Source organism: Ziziphus jujuba, chromosome 3 (genome assembly GCF_031755915.1).
Source record: "Ziziphus jujuba cultivar Dongzao chromosome 3, ASM3175591v1".
NCBI classification, from domain to species: Eukaryota; Viridiplantae; Streptophyta; class Magnoliopsida; order Rosales; family Rhamnaceae; genus Ziziphus; species Ziziphus jujuba.
The window spans coordinates 13562536-13587758 of record NC_083381.1 but is presented as its reverse complement, the minus strand read 5'-3'; the positions used below and the strand labels follow the sequence as shown (position 1 = coordinate 13587758).

Genomic DNA, 25223 nt, shown 5'->3' with positions numbered 1-25223 from the left:
TCATTAATTAAAAAATTAAAAAATATAAGAGAAAATGAAAAGAGAATACCCCCTTTACTAAGCAACTTTTTTTTTCTACAAATAAATGAAAAATATAAACTTTTTGTTCTTTACTGTCTATACTACAAAAGCCATTACAGAGGCCCTAACCTGTTACTTTCATGTCAATTAAGTCTAATTAACATGCATTTAATTTGTTAAAAACAACTCATTTAATTCTAATTCATAAACTGTTTTATTCTATTTTATATTACATTTCTAACAATAAGCATAATTAATTTTGTCAAATTTATTGAGAAAACTTGTACAACTAAACTAAAGTGATAAAATAATAATAATTGTTTAGGGAGGTAATATAAGGGTTTTTCCAGTTTGGGGGTAAAGCTTAAAAGGATAAGGGAAAAAATCCAATAATGTAATAAACTTTCATTTTCTTAATTGATTTGTATAAATCCGATTTCAAGTCTTTTTCGCACCATGTCTGCCAAAACCAATAGGATGCAATTGTCGGAGACTTAATCATGTCTTATATATATCTACTGATATCAACTAATTATTAATTTTGACCAAGAATATGTATATATTGTTAATTAAGAAAAAAAAAATTTCAGCATAATTTATGATCACTGATTTTGTAAAAAATGTTAATTAATTATTTAGAAGTAACTAAAATAGAGTAATAACACATTATCTCTTGATCATGAACACACACACATTTTTTTTAATTTAACAGTGCTGCAGAGATAGTACTAGAATGATAAGATGAAGAAGAAACCCAGATGTTCTTACTTATTTTCCAAATCACTTATTAATAATAATTTAATTATTAGTATTAGTATTAGTTTTCTTATGAAAAGAAAACCAAGATTAATTGATACCTGAAGGAGTCCTAGTCTTGAACTGTCGCATCTAAGAAACCTAGGAGATTCTTATAAGAAGACCCACCTTCCATGGCAGCTTCTCTGCTAAAATCCTTCCATTTCTTAGCATTCCATCTAATTTCTTCACCTTTTTCTCCATCACCTATCACCAATTCCAAGCACCTCTTAATCTCATTACCTTCAACAATCCCCTCCTTATTTTCTCTCGCTCTCGCCCCAACCTTCCATGAATCCTCAATCAGCTTCCCATTTGTCCCTTGATCTAACCACTGAGGAAATCCCACCATTGGAACCCCACAAACCAAGCTCTCCAGTGTAGAATTCCACCTACAATGCGTCACAAAGCAACCCAATGAAGGATTTGACAAAACGTCCATTTGTGAACACCATTGAACTATCTTCCCAACCTTCTCCAATTCCTCTGTATGACTCAATCCATTTTCTTCTTTCTTCTTTTCTGGGTTTTGCCTCTCTGTTATCACCCACAAGAATGGACGTCCAAAACCCAACAAACCTTTTCCAATTTCCTCCAAATTACAAATGCTTTAGACTTGGAGTTCAACCATTCATTATAATCCTTTGAACCTTTGTAAAGATCACCTCCAAATGAAGTATTAGATGGATCTTTCCCATCCAAGAAAGCAGACGGAATCAATGGTCTACGCAATCATATCGAACTTTATGATTGATCTTAAAGCTTGGGGCTCTAAAGCATCGAAGGTGTTTACAAGCACTGATTTTGATTTGTCTTCTTTCTCAAGCAATATCTAAAATAGCTCTTTCAATATAAGGAGGACGAAACTGTATGTATTTGTAGAATCCATGAAGGAAGGTAGATCACGGCTCGTGAGCTTCAATGGCAATCCTGGTAATTCTATTGCACTTGAAGGATCATTGTTATTGTTGAACAGATCTTCATAGCCATGGAAGTAATAATAATAGATGTCCAACAAAGTAGTTGTAACACCCCGATGTTGACCGTTGATCGAAAGGGTCAAAATTTTGACTTTTTGTTATGGATGGAATTTTGTGTTGATCGAGGCACCATTTCAAAGTACATATCATTCCGAGTTCATAGACTAGTAGCACGTCGAAGTCGGAGCTACCGTTTGAAAATTATGCGCAAGACAAGTTGCGGTCCAAGCTGTCCAAAGGTGCCAAGTTTGACTTTTTATTTATGTAGAATTTCAATTTGACTCTTGTATAGTTGTAAAGTACTCATCGATACGAGTCTATAGACTAGTGGCATGCCTAATTTGGACACCAGGTTAAAAAGTTATGGACTCGTAAAATTTTTCAGATACATTATTATTTTATACTATTTTTAATTAAATGGTGTTATTGTGAAAAATATGCGCCATGTGTCAAGTCCTCAGCCTATCCCATGAGTGCACAATGGCACCCATGGGATGGCTTTTTATTGGCCCAAACCCATGTGTGAGCCATGTGATAAGAGAGAGAGAGAGAGAGAGAAAGCGGGGAGGAGAGAAAGAGAGAAGCCACCACCCACGGCCACCCTTCGTTCACCGTCCTCCACCCCTTTCCGGCCAGCCTACCAAATCTCGCAGCCACCCGACCACCGACGCGCCCAGATTGGGGCATTTTCAGACAGCAGTGTCAAAAACTTCCCACTTAGATTTCTCCCTGATTCGGCCTCCATTTGCCTCACCGCTAGCCGCTAGGCCCATTTGTTCGCCCATCCTCTGATCTACATTTCATCCAAAAATCATGACCAGTGGCCACCGAATGCCCCGCTGGCAGTGACGGGTTCCGATGACCACGACGGCTCGTCGGGAAATCGATTTTTCGGCGAGGTCCCAGCTGCACCGCCCATCTTTTCCCACTAGTTCCGACCTCTTGAACCCAGATCTAAGGTTGGTTTCCTCCAACTCCTGGTAGTTTGTGAGATCCGAAGATCCAAAACCCGACACCTTTCCGACAAGATTTCGGCCACCTCGGATCTGATCTCCGGAAAGTGAGACCAGATTCGTAATCCTCGTTTCACAAGCTTTGATTCAGTATATCATTTGTGTTCTCTCCCCGAGTACCCATACGGGGGTTACTCGATTAAAATATTAAAATAATTAGTTTTGTGTATTGTGGATATTTTAGGTACACATGTAGGTAGTGGAGTTGATCCTGCAGAGGATCTCAATTGATACACGTGCTTGAGGTGAGTGACCCACCTTTAAAACTATTTTGGGGTGATTAATTATATTTATTTTGTGTTAATTTAATATTCAGAAAATATTCTCATGTGGTGAAATTTATTTATAACTGTGATAAATTGTGTTATCAATTTCGGTGATTTCTTTTATATATATATATATATATATATATATATATGTGCTTATTGATGCTAAATGAAAGTTTGGTTTATTAAGAAATTCTTGATTATTAATATTGTGATTTAATTGAATTTATTACACATGAGCAAGGTGTTTTCATTTAATTAATTGTATTTGGATTTTAATATTATTTTTGGGCATGATTTGATTTTAAATATTTCAAGAAAAATATTGGTTTAAGTTTGTTACTTTCAAATTATATAATTATGCCCTTGAAATATTGTTTGATTGATTTTATGATTTGGGAAAAGTTATTTGTATATTATTACTAATGGATTTACGCTGGAGATATTAAAGAAAAAATGTGGAATTGTGAATTTGAAAAATGGTATGATTCCCACGGTGAGTTTTGGAAAAATTGTTATTTTTTAAAATAATATGATTATTTGTTTTAGACACACTCATACAGTACTGGTGTTCTGTACTATATATGTAGATGAGTACGCAAGTTATAATGTCTCCCATGAGTTGCCATCAGACCGAGAGCAGGCAAGTTTGATATTGGCCATAAGCCGCCCCCTTCCATGGCCTTCCATGGCCGGGTTGACGGTTTAAGCACCGGCGCTGTAGGGATGCCGAAGCGACCGTATGCAAGTTTCTCTCTTTAACCTCTCACCGGACGGTGCTCGGGACGCTGGATATCATAGGGCATTACTGTTATATATTGTGGTCAAGTATTATTTTTCTGATATAAATTTCAAATCCTAAAGTTTTAAAATTGTATTTAACTTAAATGTATTTAATTTGTTTTATCACCTATTTTCAATTAGTATTTTTCTAAAATGTATTTATTCATATTTTATGTCATTTATTTTAAAATAATGTTTTTAAAATGCATCTTGCCATATTTTTATTATATAGATTGGTTGAATATTTCAAAATGAATATTATAATATTTTTACCACTTATTTTACATGATTGTTTGTAATTATTTAAATTATATTTTTGACACTGTTTATTTTAGTTTATTAAATCAAATTTTACGAATTATATATTGAATTTCACTTTTATATTATATTTCTTTAATGCAAGTATTCTAAATTTATTTTATTCGTATTTGGATTATTCAAATTTTTATTAAATTAATTATTCCTTGATTTTTGGGGCATAAAAGATTGGGTTTTACGAAAATGTTTTAAAATGAGAACTTTTCCAACGGAGTGAATGGTGAGGGTTTTGAGAGAAAATATTATTTTCAATTAATTATTAATTATTAATTATTTACTTATTTATTCTTAATTATTCAAGTGTACTATGATTATCATTGCTATTATAATTGTAGAGTAGATAGGGTTACTTACTGAGATGATTAGCATCTCATATTTCTTAAATCCATTCTCCTAGGTACAAGGATTGGTGGACGTTCGTCCGGAGCGAGTTTGACCTTCGTTGCTGTCATATTTCGAGGAGTTTTCTTTCTTTTCATTTATTTCTATTGTAATATTTCTTTTCATCCTTTTTTGTATAACTTTCATACTTAATTGTACCCTATGATGCTCTGTATAATATATTGGATATATTTTATTAAATACTGCATTAGTTCATTGTTTAATTTATGGAAGTGCTGATTATTGTGGAATTAAATTGTAGAAAAGTGGAGGAATAAGGTGGTATATATATAGAAGTGTGTTTTTAGTGCAGGGAATTGTGGTAAGTCCAACCCGTGGGGAGGTTCTACCGAATTTTCCATTGGAAGGTCCAGTAGGGTTTCCCTAGGATCAGGGCTTGTTTAGGGTTCTGGTGAAAAATCTTGGACGGGACCTGACAGTAGCCGGTTGAATCCAAAGCAACGTCGATGGAAGACCAAGTTCATCTGCCACCTTAGCCACCCAGGAAGCATGAAAGTGAAGACTAAGCAACTGAAAGGATGGCCTTCGTTTGCACTGGAGACAATGAGATCCCGTAAAGCTTGTGAATCGCGACGCCTTATCTCCGAGAAATATTGGTTGACATCATCACTTGACTTGAAGCCATCATCGTAGCCATCGGAGAAGTGGGAAAACGACAAGTTGTCGATGATGGTGTTGAGATTAGAAGAAGAAAAAGCTTTGGCCATGCGGCTGTAGGCTGAAAGAGAAGTGAAGAAGGTGACATGGGCACCTATGGCGGTTAAGCACTTTGTAAATTTAAAGGGCAGGGTTTATGTGACCTTGTGCTTGGTAGGTGACGATGAGGAATCGAGGAGGGTTTACCATGACTTTATTCTATATAATTATTTGTTTTTCCTAAATATATTTAGGCTTAGAATTGCGTGAAGAATTGAAATTGTTGAAAATGTATGGAGGAGATGGACAGGGCGTGCTTTTAAAGAAAGGGGATTGAAAGAAAAAGGTTTGGTGTGTTTATGGTGATGGAGAATACAATGAATAAGTGGAGCAGGTCATCAATTGGGAGTTGGAGTTTTTTTGTCTCAAATGTCAAGAGAAATATCGATTGCATTTCCTTGTCTCTTTGACAATTGTATTTTGCTGATGGAATGGAAGTTAAAGATTTACACCGTGTGAATGCATATAATTTAATTCTCTCCAGAGAAGTTACAAAATTAATATATATGTATTTAAACAAAAAACATACATACATATATATATATATATATATTGTCCGTCTACGGTGTAGATGTCCGGACGTTTTTATTATGCTGATGTCATAAAGATGATGGTTTTTTAAGGAATCGTCATTAATACTATAACACAAACATAAATATTGACAATGACTTCTTCAAAAACGATTATCTTTGTGGATGTCCACACCATATAATCTTTATATATATATATATATATATAGTTGATATGATTGTTTTGGACATAATATTGCTATCCATCATTGGTACGAAAAGTAGAACAAAAACAATAGCAATAAAATAAAACAAAGCACACACAGATTTACGTGGAAAACTCTTGACGAGAAAAAATCACGGGCAAAGAGAGGTAAACTTTTATTGATGAAGATTGGTACAAAAGGTGAACAAATAAATCTGCAAAAACTACTATATCCGAAAAAAAAAACCCCGAAAATATATATATTGTATGGACAAAATAAACTTAAAAATTGTTTTGCAAAAACTACAATCTCGAGCCTATCGACTCTCAACCTTCGCTACCATCACAGAGCCCCATTTTTTCTCTCAAAATAAATTTACCAAATGGGTCGCACCGCGAGCTTTTTGGGTCGGATCAACAAGAATTTGGATCACCAACTCTAACAATCTCCACATTGACACGAATTCCATACAAGGAATGAAAAATACGAAGCTCCAATCTTTGATAAAAGTTCCCATCCTTTTCCACAAAAGCCAAAGCTTAGCAACAAACACCAACCAAGTCTAAGCAATGCTCAAACTTGGCTACTGGAAGTCTCTTTGTCATCATGTTAGCAGGATTATCATGAGTACTCACTTTGTTGACAACAATATCACCACAAGCAATAACATCACGCACAAAATGATACCGAACATCTATATGCTTTTTCCTCTCATGAAACATCTGATCTTTCGTGAGAAGATTGCACTCTTACTGTCACAAAAAACTATGGTAATCTGCAAATCATCACTAAGCTCACCAAATAATCCTTTCAACCAAATAGCTTCCTTACAAGCCTCAATAATAGCCATGTACTCTGCCTCAGTAATTGACAACGCAACTGTATTCTGCAAAGTGGCATTCCAACTAATAGCATAGGCACCAACAGTAAACACATACCCAGTAAGAGATCTTCTTTTATCTAAATCTCCAACAAAATCAAAATCTACATATCCAATGACTCCATCTCTAGTCCTCCCAAACTACAAACAAACATCAGAAAAGCCACGCAAGTATCTGAAAATCTACTGAACTGCTTTCTAATGTTCTTTACCAGGGTTCCTCTATCTACTAACTGCATATCCTAAATTTGGATGTGAACAAACCATAGCATACATGAGAGATCCCACTGCACTAGAATATGGAACTTAAGACATATAGTCAACATCATCATCTGATTGTGGAGATAAAGCAGATGAAAGCTTGAAGTGAGCCGCTAATGGTGTACTAACAGGTTTGGCATTCTGCATATTGAATCTACTAAGAATTTTCTGAATATAGCCTTTCTAACTTAGATACAATCTGTCTGCCTGTCTATCTCTAAGAATCTCTATACCTAGAATCTTCTTAGCCGCTCCCAAATCTTTCATCTTAAACTCTCTACTAAGTTGGGCTTTAACCTTTTTTATCTCTCTCTTATCCTTTGCTGCTATCAGCATGTCATCCACATACAAGAGTAAGTAAACAAATGATCCATCATCACTCCTCTTAAAATAGACACAACTATCATAACTGCAACTCTTAAAACCATTAAAGATCATAAATGAATCAAACCTTTTGTACCATTGCCTAGGAGACTGTTGCATACCATAAAGGGACTTTTTCAACAAGCACATATAGTCCTCTTTACCTGAAACTACAAAGCCCTCTGGTTGTTGCATGTAGATGTCCTCCTCAAGTTCACCATATAAGAATGCTGTCTTCATATCTAACTACTCTAGCTCAAAGTCATACAAAGCCACAATACCAAGCAAAGCTCTAATTGAACTATGCTTTACAACTGGTGAAAACACATCTGTAAAGTCAACACCTGGAACTTAACTATAACCCTTTACAACTAATCTTGCCTTATATCTGGCTTCTTCAACTCTAGGCATCCCTTCCTTTCTTTTGAACACCCATTTGCAACGAATTGCTTTCTTACCCTTTGACAATCTTACCAACTCCCATGTGTCATTCTTATGTAGAGACTCTATCTCCTTCTGCATAGAAATCATCCACCTACCAGAATCATCATAACTAACTGCCTCTAAATAAGTAGAAGGTTCTTCACTTGAATCAATACTCTTTGCTACATTCAAGGCATAGGCAACCAAATCAACCTCAGCATATCTTTGTGGAGGTCTAACATCTCTTTTAGACTTATCCTTAGCGATCGAATAATGTGGTCCTGGAGGTGGTGGTGTCGAGACAACACCACCATGTGTCTCTGAACAAGGTTGAGGTGTCAACTCTGATGTAGATCCTGACCCAATCTGAAACTCAACTTGTGTACTCGATTTCTACTGACTTGTATCATAATAATAACTAGAAGGCAAGTCTCGTAGCATAGCATTTTCATCAAAAACAACATCTCTGCTAATTATGATCTTACCAGTTTTAGAACACCACAATTTATATCCTTTCACACCATACTTATAACCCAGAAAAACACACTTAATAGATCTAGGTTCCAATTTCCCATTATCAACATGAGCATATGCAGGACATCCAAAAATCTTCAAATTAGAATAATCAACAGGAGTACCAAACCATACCTCTAGAGGAGTCTTTTTGTCAATAGCAGTTCAAGAAGACCGATTAATGAGAAAATAAGTTGTGGAAGCCACTTCAGCTTAAAACGACTTTGGTAAACCAACATTAGAAAGCATGCATCGTACTTTCTCCACTTCAGCCTAAAACGACTTTGGTAAACCAACATTAGAAAGCATGCATCGTACTTTCTCCATTATAGTCCTATTCATCCGCTCTGCTACACCGTTTTGTTGTGGAATTTGACGAATTGTATGTGTCTCATAATTCGTTCTGACTTGCATAAGACATTAAACTCGTCAGAACAAAATCTAAGCCATTGTCAGCGCGCAAATGTTTTATCTACTTCCCCATTTGCTTCTTTATCATGGTCTTCCAATCTCTAAACATAGCAAAAACTTCACTCTTCTGTTTCAAAAAGAACACCCAAAGTCTCCAAGAGAAATCATCAATAATGGTTAACATATAACTAGCACCTCCTTTAGAAAGCACTATAGATTGTCCCCATAGGTCAGAATGTATATAATCAAGTATACCATTGGTGTTGTGAATGCCTTTTGGAATCTGACTCTCTTCTGCTTCCCAAAGACACAATACTCATAAAACTCCAATTTGCTAATACTCTGACCTCGAAGAAGTCCTCTTTTGCTCAACTCAGCCATACTGTTTCACTCATGTGACCAAGACGCATATGCCAAAGTTTAGTGACATCAGAATCTGATAAAGAACGTGTAGCAACAGCCACATCTCCTATAACAGTAGAGCCCTGTAAAACATATAACTTTGCAGATTTTTTCTACCCTTTCATCACAACAAGAGCACCTTTACTAACCTTCAGAACTCCACCTTCACCAATGTACTTATACCCTTTTGAATCAAGGGTACTTAATGAGATAAGATTCCTTTTCAAATCTAGGATGTGTTTCACATCCCCCAGTGTCCTGACAACTCCATCAAACATCTTAATTCTAACTGTTCCAACACTTGTGATCTTACAAGGTGCATTATTTCCCATCAACACAGCACCCTTAGATACAATTTCATATGTTGTAAACCAATCCTGATTGAGACACATATGAAACGTACAGCCAGAATCTAGAATCCACTCATCACATGGTTTTGAGTTATTATCATAAACAACAAGGAGCTCTCCATCACTGTAATTGTCTTTTGCAACACTGGCCTGACCAGAATTGTCCAATTGTTTTCCCTTTTGATTAGCAGCAGCCCTTTTATTCTTATTCTGCAATTTATAACACTTTGATTTAATGTGCCTCTTCTTTTTGCAGTACCTACACACCTTTTCCTTATTGCTAGATTTTGATCTCCCCTTCCAATCACCACCAGAATTCCTCTCTTGCGTTCTGCCTCGAACAACAAGACCTTCTGCCTGAGTCTCAGATCCTACTACAAGCTGCTTCGCCTTTTCCTTAGAAAACAAAGCATCATAAATCTCTTCCAAAGTAAGAGTGTAACACCCCATCCCGAAATACATCAGAAACTTTCACGTTGACCAAGGGTTGACCAAGTTTGACCGTTGACCAAATGGGTCAAAATGTTGACTTTTTAATTCAAATGGAATTTTGCACTGACCAAGGTACCATTGCGGCATACGCATCAACCCGAGTTCATAGACTAGTAGCACGTTGAAAACGGAGGTACGGTTTGAAAGTTATGAGTGAAACAAGATATGATCCGAATTGGTCAACGGGTCTAGAGTTGACTTTTTATTTGCATAGAATTCGGTGTTGACCCATGGATCATATGGAAGTGCTCATCGATACAACTCTGTAGACTGGTGACACGCCTAATTTGGACCTACAGTTGAAAAGTTATGGGTCTGTAAAATTATATCTATTTTTCCCAAGACTAATATTATCGGATAGTAAAATATTTAAAAAGTCTTTGATTTGAGCCATGTGTCACCGGTAGGGTTATACCACATGCCACGTTTATAAAGTGCCACATGTTATCTCAATAAAATATCATATTATTTTATCATAAAATATTATTTTATTATTTTATTAATTTTCTTTTCTTTTCTTTTCTTTTCTTTTTCTTTTTCCTTTATTTTTTCTTCCCCCACGTGAAAAAGGGAGGGGGGAGCGACTGTTCTTCTTCTTGCTCTCTTTCTCTCCCTCCTTCTCTCTTCATTTTGGGTTCCCAATGATCGGAAGATTTTCTGTCAGGACCCGTCCAAAATTCCTCCCTGGAACCCTAGACAAGCCCTGATCCCAGGGAAACCCTACCGGACCCTCCAACGGAAAATCCAGTAGAACCTCCCCTAAGGGATGGACTTACCCCAAATTACCTGCACTGAAAAATACACTTCTATAATCACCCCCTTATTCTTCCCACAAACTACAAGTTGTTCCACAAATTTCAGCACTTCTCAAAAATAACAACAGTCCAGTGCATACATAAAACATAAGTGTCCCAATAGTATACAGAGCTTTAAGAAGTGCTAATCAACAGAAATACAACAAGGATGAAAGAAATAATACACTGAAATGAAAGAGTACAAAGGTACTTCTCGAAACACAACAGCAGCGGAAAAATTGATTCGCTCCAGAAGAACGCCTACCACCACTTGCACCTAAGGGAACGAAACTTAAAAACGTGAGATGCTAATCATCTCAATGAGTGACCCTAACTACTGAACACTTTTAATGATAATAAAATAATAATAATGAAAATTAAGGGAATTGAGTAAATACCAACAATTAATAAATAAATAATAACAACTGTTGGAAATAATAAGTTCCCTCAAAACTCTCACCAATCGCTCCGTTTGAAATGTTTCCTTTTTAAAACAATTTCACAAAACCAGATGTACGTACTTCCCGAAAACCAAGGAATTAAACCATTTGATAAACAATAAATAAATAAATACATACCCTAATATATAATTAAAATGTAATAAATTATAATAAATAATTTTTGAACACCCTTGGGGTTTGAAACATTTTTTGAAAATTACACCTGACAATTACACTTGACGCACCACACCATATACCAGTGATGCCCTCTGATACCCAGCGTCCTGAGTGCCGACTGGCCGGGGGGGGGGGGGGGGGGGTTAAAGAGAGAAACTTGCAAACGGCACTTCGGCGTCCCGACAGTACCGCTGCTGAAATCATCATCCCGGCCAAGGAGGGGGGCGACTATGTGCACTATACAAGACTTGCCTGCCCACGGTCCAATGGCAACTCACGGGTGAAATAATAATACTTGCGCACTGAACCACATATACATATACCAGAACACCAATACTGTGTGAATGCGTCTAAAACAATTATTAAACCAACTGTACCATTTTCCAAAACTACCGTGGGAAATATACCAAATTTTTCACAAAATACCATCCCACATATTTATTTAACAACCGGTACGAAACATCGATAACCAATAAACCACAAATTTTCTCGTAACATGAGGTACAACAATTAAAATATCGCGGCATAATTTATACAATTAAACCACCAACTTAAACAAATATTTTCATAAAATAATTAACCCAATTATGCCAGGAAAATAACAATTAAAACCACGTATGATTATTACCGAAATATACTTTGCTCATGCATAAATAATAAATTAAACCATAATCAAATTGTACCACATGAGCATAATTTAAATATCAATTAACCATAATTAATTGCCCAAAATAATTTTTGAAGGTGGGTCACTCACCTTGAGTGGGTAAATCAGCTAAGATCCTCCGCAGGATCAACGCCACTACTCGCGCGTGCACCTAAACAACCACAGTATACCAACCAAATATATATTAATATTTTATTCGGATAATTCCCAAATGGGTACCCGGGGAGCGAACACCAAACGATATCTAAAAGTTACAAGTTATGTACCGAATCGAAGCTCGAGTGATGAGGATCACTGATTCGGTCTTACTTTCCGGTGATCGGACTCGACGAGGTCGAAATTTTGCCTTGAAGCTTTTCGGGTTTTGGCTCCACAATTCTCCCAAACCGTCACGAATTGGTGGAAACGGATGCCAGATTCGGGTTCAGGAGATCGAACACAGTGGATAGGAGCCGACCAGGAGACTGGGTACTCGCCGGAACAGTAACTTCCAGCGAGCCGCCGCGGTCACCGGCAACCGTCGGCGGCGCGTGCGGTGGCCGTTGGTTGGGATTTTTTGTAGATTTATAGATCAAGGGGAGAGCAATCCAACGGGACCGGTGGTGAGGCAAACGGAAGCCGGACGGCGGAGAAATCACGGTTTGAAGAATTTCGGCCCTTCGCCGGAAAAAGCTCCGATCCCGGCGCGTCGGTGGTCCGGTGGCCGTGAAATTTGGTGGGTCGGCCGGACTTGAGGAGGTGGTGGTGGCTAGTTGGCGCGTGTGGCCGGAAAATGGCCGAAAATGGGTCAATCGGTGGTGGCCAGCGGTGGAGGGAAAAACTCGCCGCCGATCTTCGCCGCCTCGATCCGGGCGCGTCCAGCGGCCGATGGCCGTGAAAATTTGAGGTTTTACCGAAAATGGGGAGGGGAATCTTTCTGGCTGGCATGTGTACAGTAGATCGGCCGGAAAATTTGAAAATCTCCGGTGGCCGGTTGGACTTTCTCTCTCTTTCTCTCTCCTCTCTCTCTTTCTCTCTCTTCCCCGAGATTTTTATCAAATAAAAGCCACAGTGCGACACTGTTCATGCCACGTGGACCAATCAGAAGTTGACAAATGGCGTCACTGTGCTCTTAAGCCAGATATAATAAAATAATACGGTATCCGGTGAATTTCAAACGTCCATAACTTTTCAACCGGATGTCCGTTTTAAGCGTGCCGCTAGTCTGTGAACTCGTATCGACGAGCACTTCACAACCATGCATGAGTCAAAGCTCACTTCCCCATAAATAAAAAGTCAACTTCGGCACCCTTTAGACAGTTTGGACCTCAACTTGTTTTGCTCATAACTTTCAAACCGTAGCTCCGTTTTTGACGTGCTACTAGTCTACGAACTCGGGGCATCATGCACTTCGCCACGGTACCTTGGTCAACTCGAAATTTCAACTGGAACAAAAAGTCAACTTTTAACCTGCTCGGTCAACGATTAACCTCGGTCAATGTGCACGGATTCAGGTGCGATTTGGGACGGGGTGTTACATTTTCAATCGTCATTAGCTCATTTCGGGTTCTTCTTATAGCATCAACGCTGCTGGGACGCTAGGACGGCCTTGACAGGACCCTCCCCGGGAACCCTCCAGGACCTCTCGGGTGATCCCGCCCAGTGAAGTCCCACTGGACAATCACTAGAAAATATCCAATGGAACCTCACCTTAAAATGTAGATAATCAAACACCAGCATTAACATTAATACCTCAATATATATATATATATATATAAATAAGTCCACAACCGGCCTACTGTACTACAGGCCATAACTACACACATGAATACCATGGTCTCTACTAAGTCCCATAAGTAAAATCAGAGCATTTTAAGAGTGTCAACAAAGTCTATGAGTACAAATAAGTAATAAATAAGTCCAGAAGATAACAATAGGTGAAGAAAGGATAAATACGGCTGCTGTAGTGGAAGGAAACAAGTGATAAGCTGTGTGCGAGGTAGACTGCTACTAGCTACCTGGGCCTAGAGGAACGAATTTAAAACCATAAAATGTGAGATAAAGAAATCTCAGTGAGTGGTGTAGTATAATAGAAAAATAATGATTTACTTCTGAAAAATCTTCCTCTTAAGACCTCTCGTTCCACTCTTTTGAAAAGTTTCCCGTTTAAAAATCATTTCACAAAATCCAAACTTGTACCCCAATTAATACCATAAAAACCGATGCTCAAAAGTATGAATGAACGATCATTGTAATATTATGAAATGTCTCAAATCATGATATAAACATTTGAGCACAAAATATAATAAATATAATTCCACCAAATAAATATGAAAAAATGCAGAGATCATCACAATATTTATAAATCAACAATATATACAAACATATATAATGTATCATATGATGTACCAATCTGTAAACTGTGGGATACACCCACCTCACGACCCTCAATATATGAACGGTGTCGTGGAAATAATAAATAACCGTTGGGACGTACCCAACCTCACGGTCTGTGGCAATAATAAACCGTTGGATGATACCAACCTCACGGCACCGTGATAATAATAATAAACCGTCAGATAAACCCGACCTTACAGTCCGTGGTAATAATAAATAACCGTTGGATGCAACCAACCTCACGGCACCGTGATAATAATAATAAACCGTCGGATAAACCCGACCTTACAGTCCGTGGTAATAATAGATAACCGTTGGATGTAACCAACCTCACGGCATCGTGGTAAACCCAGCGCGTGGTAATATAAATATAATACTGATCCAAGGTATTGGCATTACATGGTACATCAATTTAAAAATAACCAATACAGTATACATGAAACAATCTTGTAAGATTATATATATACTTTTTCAAACAATACTGTATCATAAATCATAATTTAACATTTAAACTTCCACCGCTTAATTAAATACTTCAAAAATCTCAAAATATCATTTCATACGAAAGCTAGAAATACCACAGTGAAATATATTCACCATAAACCAATTTTAAGCACATAAAATTTATAAAATATTTGATCATGCTTAAAATCATATGATTTTCAATCTGGTTTCTCAAACCAAATAGTTTCCAAAATGATTTAAAATCTCAATTCAATTACCAAGATATTTAAATACCACAAGTCCATTTATGGACCCATTAAAATTGAAAATGACTTAAAATATTATCAAAAGTCATATAAAATGTTCATACATATATGTGAAAGCACATATTTATACATGCATAAAACAACATTTCAGTCAAATGGTATAAACGTAAAATATTTAAACCACATATATATTATACCATATATCCAAAATATTTAAAAATGATATAACCACTCATAGTACTGTAGATGCTCATGCCTGCTCCTCTACAAGATTGCCTCCAGGCTCAACTCGAATGCCTGTATAATCCTCAGGCTCCAAACAACTAAACCAGAGATACTTATATAATCCAAATGTCTCAAAATAATTTACAGTATTACAAAATTGCATAAACTGGACACCGGGCAGTCTAATTATACCGTGTGTCCTTAGGATCCGGTACCCAAAATTGGGGATTTTAACCCGAAGCCTAATAGTTCAAAATGGAACCACCTAATTGGTTCTAATAATATCCAATTTCACTAATTCAACTCCAATTTTTAACTAATTTGACAAATTTTTGTCCAAACACAGTCCCCAACTTATCCGAAAATTAACTAATTGATCCAAAAATGGAAAAATTATCAAACGACCTCCAAAATTCACAAATTATAAGTCAACGGAAAGCCCAAGAGACAAGAAGTTCACCAGTGGTCTTACCTTGGTCCGATGACTCCTCCGGTGACCGAAAAATTGACGTAAAGGTTCGGCCAAACTTGAACTTGAGAGATCTCTCAAATGGTGGGGATTTTGGGCAATCTAACCATGAAAATGCACTCAGAGGGGTCAAAAATGGTGGAATAGAGATATGGGTTGAGCTGGGTTGGCCAGAAAACACAAGAAAAGAGGAGAGAGAAAATTTCCAGCCGTCCGGCTTCTCCGACCCTATCTGGGCGCGTCCGGTGACTAGTGGCCGTGAAATTTTGCGGCCGAGCTCGCCTCCATCCCCCGCTCCACTCTGGCCAGCGCATGTAGCAAGGTGGTGGCCAAAGATGGGTCAAACGACGTAAACCCGGTTGGAGGTAAAAACGGTCGGTTCGGGCCCGTGGGTCTGGGGTGTTTTTCTCGGGTTTTGGAGAGCAAATGGGTATTTTTGGGCTTTTCTTCCTGTTTGGCACACTTACCGAGGCTTATATAGAGTCTAAATCACTAACAGACAAAAATTAGGGACTGACTTGGACACTGATTTAAAACTTATGCTTAAAACTTCTCAGAACCATAACTTTTTATCTGTAACTCAGAATTTGGCGTGCCGCCAGTCTGTGAACTCATATCAACGAGATCTACACAATGGTACCTCAATCAAATAAAAAATATTGGCTATTGAAAAAGTCAACTTGAACCCATATATTATTCACTTGGTCAAACTTGGTCAAACTTAGTCAATTTGGTCAAACTTGTTTAATCATGTATATTTTTTGGTACGGGGTATTACAAGCCTGGATGCCGGTTTTCTCTCTATAACCTCCCTGTTAGTCGATGCCTTGGGACACTAGGCATCTTCGGGCACCACTGGTATATAGTATGTGCATCAAGTATTTTTTAAGTGTATATATATATATATATGCATATTTATGTCAAGCTATATTATGTTTTATATACCACACCGTATGGGACAATCCGATGTGGTCTATGTAGAGCTATCTTTGTATATATGTTGCCTACGAATCCAGGGGATCAGACGACCAATTTAGGCAAGCACGCCGGACTGTATGGGTAGTAGAGTATCGGCGACAGCTGGAATTATGGATCGCACAGTATGTTAGATGGTATCGTATATATCTACATTACGATTGTGCATATTTTATTATGTGTTACGGATTTTAAGATAATATTTTATCTTATGCTACCTTGTCTGTTTGTGATCTGATTTCTTACTGTTGATTTTATTATATATTCTTATTATTATTAATAAATTTTATCATTGTTATTATCATACGGTAACTTTGAACAAGTATTACAACCTATGGGTGAGAAAGATAGCCATTGGGCAGGTGTGGTTATATGATAGCCCTTGGCAGGTGTGGCTATGTGATAGCCATTAGGCAGGTGCAGTTATGTGATAGCTCTTGGCAGGTGTGATTATGTGATAGCCATCGTGCAGGTGAGGTTATGTGATAACCTTTGAATATGTATGGTTATACGTAGCCCTCAGATGAATTGTATTAACATAGTTATCATTATCATTAAAATATTTACTATTATTATTGTTGGTGTGGTGATTGGTTTGTACACCTCTTTTTATATTATGCATTGGTATATTTGTAAAATGACATTTGAAATGTATTTGAATTTGCAGCACTAAGTGGGTGGTGTGGGCGGACATAAATGTTTAAAGGTATATTTTGGTTGTTTATTTGGTAAATTATTCCTATTGCATATATGTGTATGTTTTATGCGATCTGTCATCGAAGTGCTGCAAGTTGTGAAATTTATATGTAATAAAGAGGGAGGGATAAGGTGGTACGATTTAGAAGTATATTTCCATGCAGGTAAATTTTGGGGCATATCCTACCTTTAGGGGAGGTGCTGCCGGATTTTCCGTAGGATGGTTCGATAGGGGTCTCCGTGGGATCAGGGCTTGTCTGGAGTTCCAGAAAGGGATCTTGGATGGGTCCTGGTAAAGAGTATCATGACTATACAAAATTGTATCTCTAAAAGTTGAATATGAAGAAGGCAGCGAACATAGCAAAATTAATCCTAAATCCTCATCTTCATACTTAACCTCCATAGCCTTTAAATTAGCAACAATTTCCTTAAAGACAGCTAAGTGTTCAGCCAATGACGTACCTTCAGACATACGATGAGAATACAATCGCTGCTTCAAATGTAATTTGCTAGTCAAACTTTTCGTTATGCACAATTGCTCCAATTTCAGCCATAATGTAGCGACAGTTTTCTCCTTCAAAACGTCCTGCAGAATTTGATTAGAGGGATGAAGTTGAATTTGAGTTAGGGCTTTACAATCCTTCCGTTGTTTCTCCTCCGCGGTCAAAGACGAGGGCATTTTATCAAACCCTAATAGCGCATCTTCCAAATGCATCTGTGCAAGAACAGCCCGTATCTAAACTTGCCATAACGCAAATCTGGTGTCTCGATCCAATAATGGAATATCATACTTCACGGATGCCATTGTCAAAATCAAGCCTAGCTCTGATACCACTTGGTAGGAAAAGTAGAACAAAAACAATAGTAATAAAATAAAACAAAGCACACACAGATTTACGTGGAAAATCCCTGACGGAAAAAAAACCACAAGCAAAGAGACGCAAACTTTTATTGATAAAGATTGGCATAAAAGGTGAGCAAATAGAGCTGCAAAAACTACTACATCCGAAAAAAAAAAATCTCCGAATATATATATATATATTGTACAGACGGAATAAACTAGCCTATCGACCCTCGACCTCTGCTACCCCCACAGAGCTCTATTTTTTCTCTCAAAATAAATTCACCAAATGGGTCACATCGCAAGCTTTTCAGATCGGGTCAATAAGAATTCTGGTCATCAACTCTAACAATCACAAACACTGATAATTTTTTTTTTCTTACCCACTCACAATGGTTAATTGTTAGAGAGACTTTGGATTTAGTTAATTTTGTTAACAATGTCCTCATTGGATTTTCACGCTAAAAATTTACTATACTTTTTTTTTTTTTGGCTAAAGAAAAATATACTATACTTCTTGTTGATATTAAATGATCATTGCGAATTTTATTATTGTTACCATTCGTCCTCCTCCACCATTACGATATTAAGTTACACGTATTTTGAGCCAAATGCAACGCTATAGGGGAGGCACTCATCCATTACATACTTATACTATATGACTTGAGCCTCATGTATAAAATATATGATGGGCTGGAGTAATTAATTTCCATCTCTAGCTGTTGTTTGTGCAAGCTCCAATCATAATCTCGACAAGAGGAAGAACAGAGAAGATAGAAATTCGGGAAATTGAAGTTGGGTTTCTTAATTGCTATAGATTTTTAATATATAGGACATAATTGATGTATGATATTAATTGTGAGTGTTTGCCAACAGAGTTTTTAATCTTGTAAATGAATATTTTTTAAAAGTAAAAGATATATTTATCAACTAGATTGATGTTTTTATCTAATTTTCACCAATTAATTTAGAATCAGATCATTAATTTTATGTTAAAAATAACTGATTTGAGTTTTGTAACCAAGGTCAAAGGGAAGCATCAAGGGAAACATATGTGAAAAAAAGAAAAATATAATTAGTTATGAAAAACTTTCAACTTACAAGTACAACATGCATAGAGAAACATAAGTTTATGTAATTAATTATTATATATCCTATATCTTATGATAGTCTTGAATTTTTTCCTCCACAAAAAATGTTTCATGTTTTCCTTTCTCTTAGCGAATGAATGACCTCAACGAGTACAAAATTGTTTTATGTTTCTCTTTCGTCTTAGATCATGAATTACCTCAACGGGTGAGTTTACGTGTGGTTTGCAATTTTTGCATATAAAAATAAATAAATTAAAAAGATAGTTAGTCATGAAGAAATTTTGGACAAGGTTTAGACACTTCATACTTTCAGACATTGGAGTATAGACAAATTCATATTAATTTCTGTCATTTCAACTCAATATATAAGTTTGGCATCACCATGTTTGGCAGTGCATGGGAGAATCCAACTTTTTAGCTTAATCAGGATTATAAGTCAAAATGAAAGTTTCGTACGCAATATACACCAAAACAAAGTTTCATATGCAATCTTATTTATTTGTTGTTAGGTTTGGTTCCATCCTCAAAGTATTATTTTTTATTTTTTATTTTTTTTCCTTGGTTGACATCCCGTCAAATTAACAACTCAGTGGCTCATCGCCCATCATCCTCCATGTACCCCTTGCATGGAGGGCAACACCATCCTTCATATGCCCCTTTCATGGAGAAGTGCCTTTCTGGCATGGCCTCCTCCATGTTACCCTTAGCATGGGAGCGTGGAAGTCTCCATGACACCATTTGGGGGCAATATCATATTCTCTTTGTACCCCTTGTACAGAAGGGTTTCCTAGCATGGCCTTTTCCATGTTATCCCTAGCATGGAGGTCCTCATTGCACCATTTGAGGATTTGCCATCGTATATGATCTATTGGAAAAAAAAAGTTAAATAGATATTATTTATTAATAGATACTATACTATTCAAGTTTCAACATTTTTCAAATCTCTTACCATATAAACTTTAATGGATAAAATCATTGGAGATGCTCCATTAAATTGTTATGTCTGTATATGAGCTAGGCTAATGGTAGTAACCACCAATAATATTGATACAAATAATATTTTTCTTTGGATTTGGTTAATTTTAACAAAGCTTTCATCAGATTTTCACAAATATATATATATATATATATACTCTTTTTGTTTGTTGGCTTAACTGTTTCATAATTTTTCCATGATAAAGTCAAGCAACATATTGCCCGATGTTAAGCACACACATTGTGGTGCATATATGACATGCATCTTAATGGAGCTGAACTGTTCTATACCAAAAATAATATTAACAATAATAAATTAAAAATAAAAATAAAAACCTTTCACATATTTGCTCAGCTACCTACTAACATGGTATATATGTCTCCAGCCTCATGTAAAAGTATATAGTCGGAGTTCCCATCTCTCACTAATAATAAAAGGAAGGACTGGGAGGATAGAAATTCTAGAAAGTTGATTTTAACGTGTGGGGGTGTTTGGGAAAATGAAATTTTTTTAAGTGACCGATTTGCCATGAAGGTGAATGTCTTTTTTTTTTTTTTTAAATCTCTTGAGTTGTTAATTAATTTGGAATTAAATTATTTGTTTTAAAATTAATTGCATTGTGGTAGCTTATACTTTGATAAGGATTCTCAAGTTTAAAACATTTTACATTAGGCTTTCCATTCCCAAATTACTAGGACAAAGTTTAAAATTGAGAAAATTAACTAGTTTTCTCATCAATGAATTAATTATTTTATTATTATTTATTATTATTTTGCTTGTTTTCTTTATAAATTGAAAAAACTAGCCAATTTTTTTAATTTTTAAATTTTATGCTAGTAAAATTGGAAATTGACAATATAACGTAAAATAAATTATAAATTGAAGGTCTAATATGAAACGTTTTAAACTTGAAGTCCTAATATGCAAACTTTCAGAGTACCAGGACACTAAAATATACAACTACCTTTATGTTAAAAATTATCACAATTTCAAATAAACTATAAAAGGAAAGGAAATCTGAAATATTAAAAAAAAATAAAAAAATACAATAGTGAATCTTTTCAGCCTACAATTAATTAATGTAAGTTTATGAAATTATTTGTATATATTATAGTAAAAAGTCCTTCAGTTTTCTTTTGTGCACAAAAGTTTTCTGGCTTCTCTTTCGTCTTAGCTCATGATTAATGAATGCCTCATGAATGACCTATAGAGATACATATATTAATAATAGCTAAAATCCACAATATATACTTTGGAATTACATACGCTCTACATTTACAATGAAATTGACGGCATTTGTAAGTTCTACAAGCATACTTTTAGATTAATAATGTTTGTGAGTGTGGGAATACTAGTTTTTTTTTTCCAAGTATAGATTGATTTAATTTGGACAAAGTTTCCACATATCACATCCTATTAAACATTTTATTCTTCTTGAAGGAAATTATTATAAAATCAAAAAAAGTAACTTTTACTATTAAATTGCCCCACATAGGCTGCTATTGGAAATTGGAGTATAATCAAATGTACATCCCAAATTAATTTGATGTACCATTTGATATATTAAGGGGGCAATAATTGGCAGTGTCTTAAAATCCAAGTATATGTTTTCTTGCTCAGTTGGGAAAAGGTTAATTTTCTTGCTCAATTGGGAAAAGTTTAATTGCTACAGTAGATGCAAGTTTTTTATATGATATGCATTAAAAAAAGAAAAAAAAAGAAAATCGTCTATAATATTTTCTTACATATTGGAAAAGTAACTGTGTAACTATTCAACTATTAATTTATTATCTCTCCTCACTGATTTATCAAAATTTTATTTAAAGGGATAGAAAGGGAAAATACAATACTTTCCCCACTGATTTATCAAAATAAAATAAAAAATGGATTTTTATTTTATTTTATTTAAAGTAAAAGGGATAGAAAGGGAGATACAGTACATGCACAACAGACAGTACAGGTACTGTATATCATTTAATTGTCCCGTATTTATAGAGTTCTAAAATAAATAAATAAAAATTGTGACGTGCATAATAATTTATTGGACCACATTACAGATATCAATCGCAATTGCATTTTTCTTATAATTATATTTTTAAGATGATGACAATTGGTTATAAACACCATATTTTTGAAATGCAGTACTTCAACCACAAGAAATTAAGGATAATAGGTTTTAAGAGTTTTGATTTAAAACAATATATAAATTTCGCATTACCATATTTGGCAGTGCATGACAGAATCCACGTTTTTTTTTTTTTCTTAGTTAGAAAAGTGTTAACTACAGGTCACATGCAAGTTTCGTAAGCAATATTGACCCCAAAAAAAAAAAAAAAAAAGTTTGGTAAGCAGTCATTCTTTTTTTTTTTTTTTTTAATTGGTAAAGCTCAAGTATTTATTTGATAATGTTTATTGTTATTATTTTTTTTTATAGTGAAAGAGATAGGATGGAAAATATATACCACCAATGGGGCTATCTATTGATGATATATATCCAAATGGGGGTACTTTATATCAAATCAATGATAGAAATCACAAACAATCAGTCAAACTATTAGTAAAAACAGATAGTCAAAAGTGCAAAACTTTTCGAACTAAATAATACCAAATGTAATAGGTCCGTTTTACAGGTAGCTATAGCTGCCACTCGTCCGGTGATGATGAAGTAGCTAGAGACCAATTGCAATGTTTATGTGTAAACTTGTAGATGGCAAATTTAATACAATTATATTACATTCTTTGGATTTTTTTGTTTTTTTTTTTTTTTAAAAAAAAGGGACAGTCAAAGTTTTTCTATCACTTTTTTACATCTACCAGTGATATGATGCTACCTTGCTAAAAAAATATTAAAAAAATAAAATAAACTAAAAGTGAAAAGCAAGTAACTGATTTAATCAAAAGAAATTTTTTATTACCGATGATAAGTAACGAGAACAGAAAAATGAAATGCAGAAAGGATAATATATTAATTACGAAGTAGTTTTGTCCTGAATTATATCTTCCAAAAATGCCTTGAGATTCTTATCAGAAGACCCACCTTCCATGGCAGCTTGAATACTCAAATCCTTCCATTTCTTAGTATTCATTCTTATTTCTTCATCTCCCATTACCAATTCCAAGCACTTTTTAATCTCATGACTTTCAACAATCCCTTCCTTATTTGTCCTAACTCTCAAACCATTTTTCCATGAATCCTCTATCAACTTTGCGTTGGTTCCCTGGTCTGTCCACTGAGGAAATGCCACCAGTGGAACCCCACAAACCAAGCTCTCCAATGTCGAATTCCATCCACAATGAGTCACAAAGCAACCCAATGAAGGATTTGATAAAACCTCCACCTGAGAACACCATGGAACTATCTTCCCAAGCTTCTCCAATTCCTCTTTGCAACTCAATCCTCCATTTTCTTCTTTCTTCTCTTCTGGGTTTTGTTTCTGTGTTATCACCCACAAGAAAGGACGGCCACAACCCAACAAAGCGCTTTCAATTTCCTCCATTTGCAACTTCGATAGCACAATCAAGCTTCCAAACGAAATGTAAATTACAGATTCTTTAGGCTTGGAGTTCAACCATTCATTATAATCCCTTGAACCTTTGTAAAGATCAACTCCAAATGAAGTATCTGATGGATCTTTTCTATCCAAGAAAGCAGATGGAACCAACGGTCCAATTCCTACCAAATCGACCTTTTCAATTGCTTTCAAGGCCTCGTGCTCTATCGCATCGAAGGTGTTCACCAACACTATTGATTTGCCTTCTTTCACAAGCAATTTCTCAAACAGCTCTTTCAATACAGTGGTGACAAAACTGTAAGCGTTTGTAGAGCCTATGAAGGAAGGAAGATCACGACCAGTGAGCTTCAATGGCAATCCTGGTAATTCTAGTAAATTTAAAGGATCATCAGTGGTAGTACTACTACTAATAATCTCACTGATCATATCTCCATAACCATGGAAGTAATAGTAGTAGATATCGAAGACGGTAGCCGCCTGAATCCAAAGCAGAACGGACGGAATATTAAACTCGTCTGCCACTTGTGCCGCCCAAGGGAGCATAATGTTACACACCACACAACTGAAAGGACGGCCTTCATTTGCGCCAGAGATGATGAGATCAGAGAGAGCTTGCGAACCACAACGTCTTATCTCCGAGAAATAGTGATCACCGTCAACACCGGGCTTGTAACCGTCGTCGTAGCCATCAGAGAAGTGGGAAAATGACAAGCCATCAACGGTATTGAGGTTGGAATTAGAAGCTTTGGCCATGCGTAGGTAGGCTGAAAGGGAGGTTAAAAAGGTGACATGTACTCCAATGGAGGTGAGGCGCTTTGCTAATTGAAGGGTAGGGTTTAGGTGACCTTGTTCTTGGTAGCAGACGATGAGAAAGCGAGGAGGGTTCACCATGATTTTGAGAGTAAGTATAGAGTTTAGTGAGCTTGAGCGATGAAGTGGTCGTTTTTTTCTTTTTTCGTCAGAGGTGCATTGAACTTGTGGTGATGGGAATATTAATAGAGAAGCGGAGTAGGTGAATTTGTGAGTTGGAGTCTTGGAGTCCATATATTGTTTGACTAATAATGATTGCATTTGCTTGGCTTGACTTAATAATTTGTTCTGATCGACATCGTTAAATGTTTACACGTATGCATATGTATTTATTGTGTACAAGTCATATAAAATAATATATATGTATATATATATATATA

General features: G+C 35.9%; 1 protein-coding gene and 1 pseudogene across 1 annotated transcript; both read right to left on the bottom strand.

Annotated features, from left to right (window-relative positions):
* Window positions 1-889: 889 nt before the first annotated feature.
* LOC132803103 (phloretin 4'-O-glucosyltransferase-like) lies at window positions 890-5424 on the bottom strand (annotated as a pseudogene).
* A 17986-nt stretch (window positions 5425-23410) lies between these two features.
* On the bottom strand, window positions 23411-25036 carry LOC107422475 (phloretin 4'-O-glucosyltransferase). Its single transcript, XM_060816056.1, has one exon. It carries the CDS (start codon window positions 24922-24924, stop codon window positions 23491-23493), a length of 1434 nt encoding a protein of 477 aa, XP_060672039.1. The 5' UTR covers window positions 24925-25036; the 3' UTR covers window positions 23411-23490.
* Between the last annotated feature and the right edge of the window lie 187 nt (window positions 25037-25223).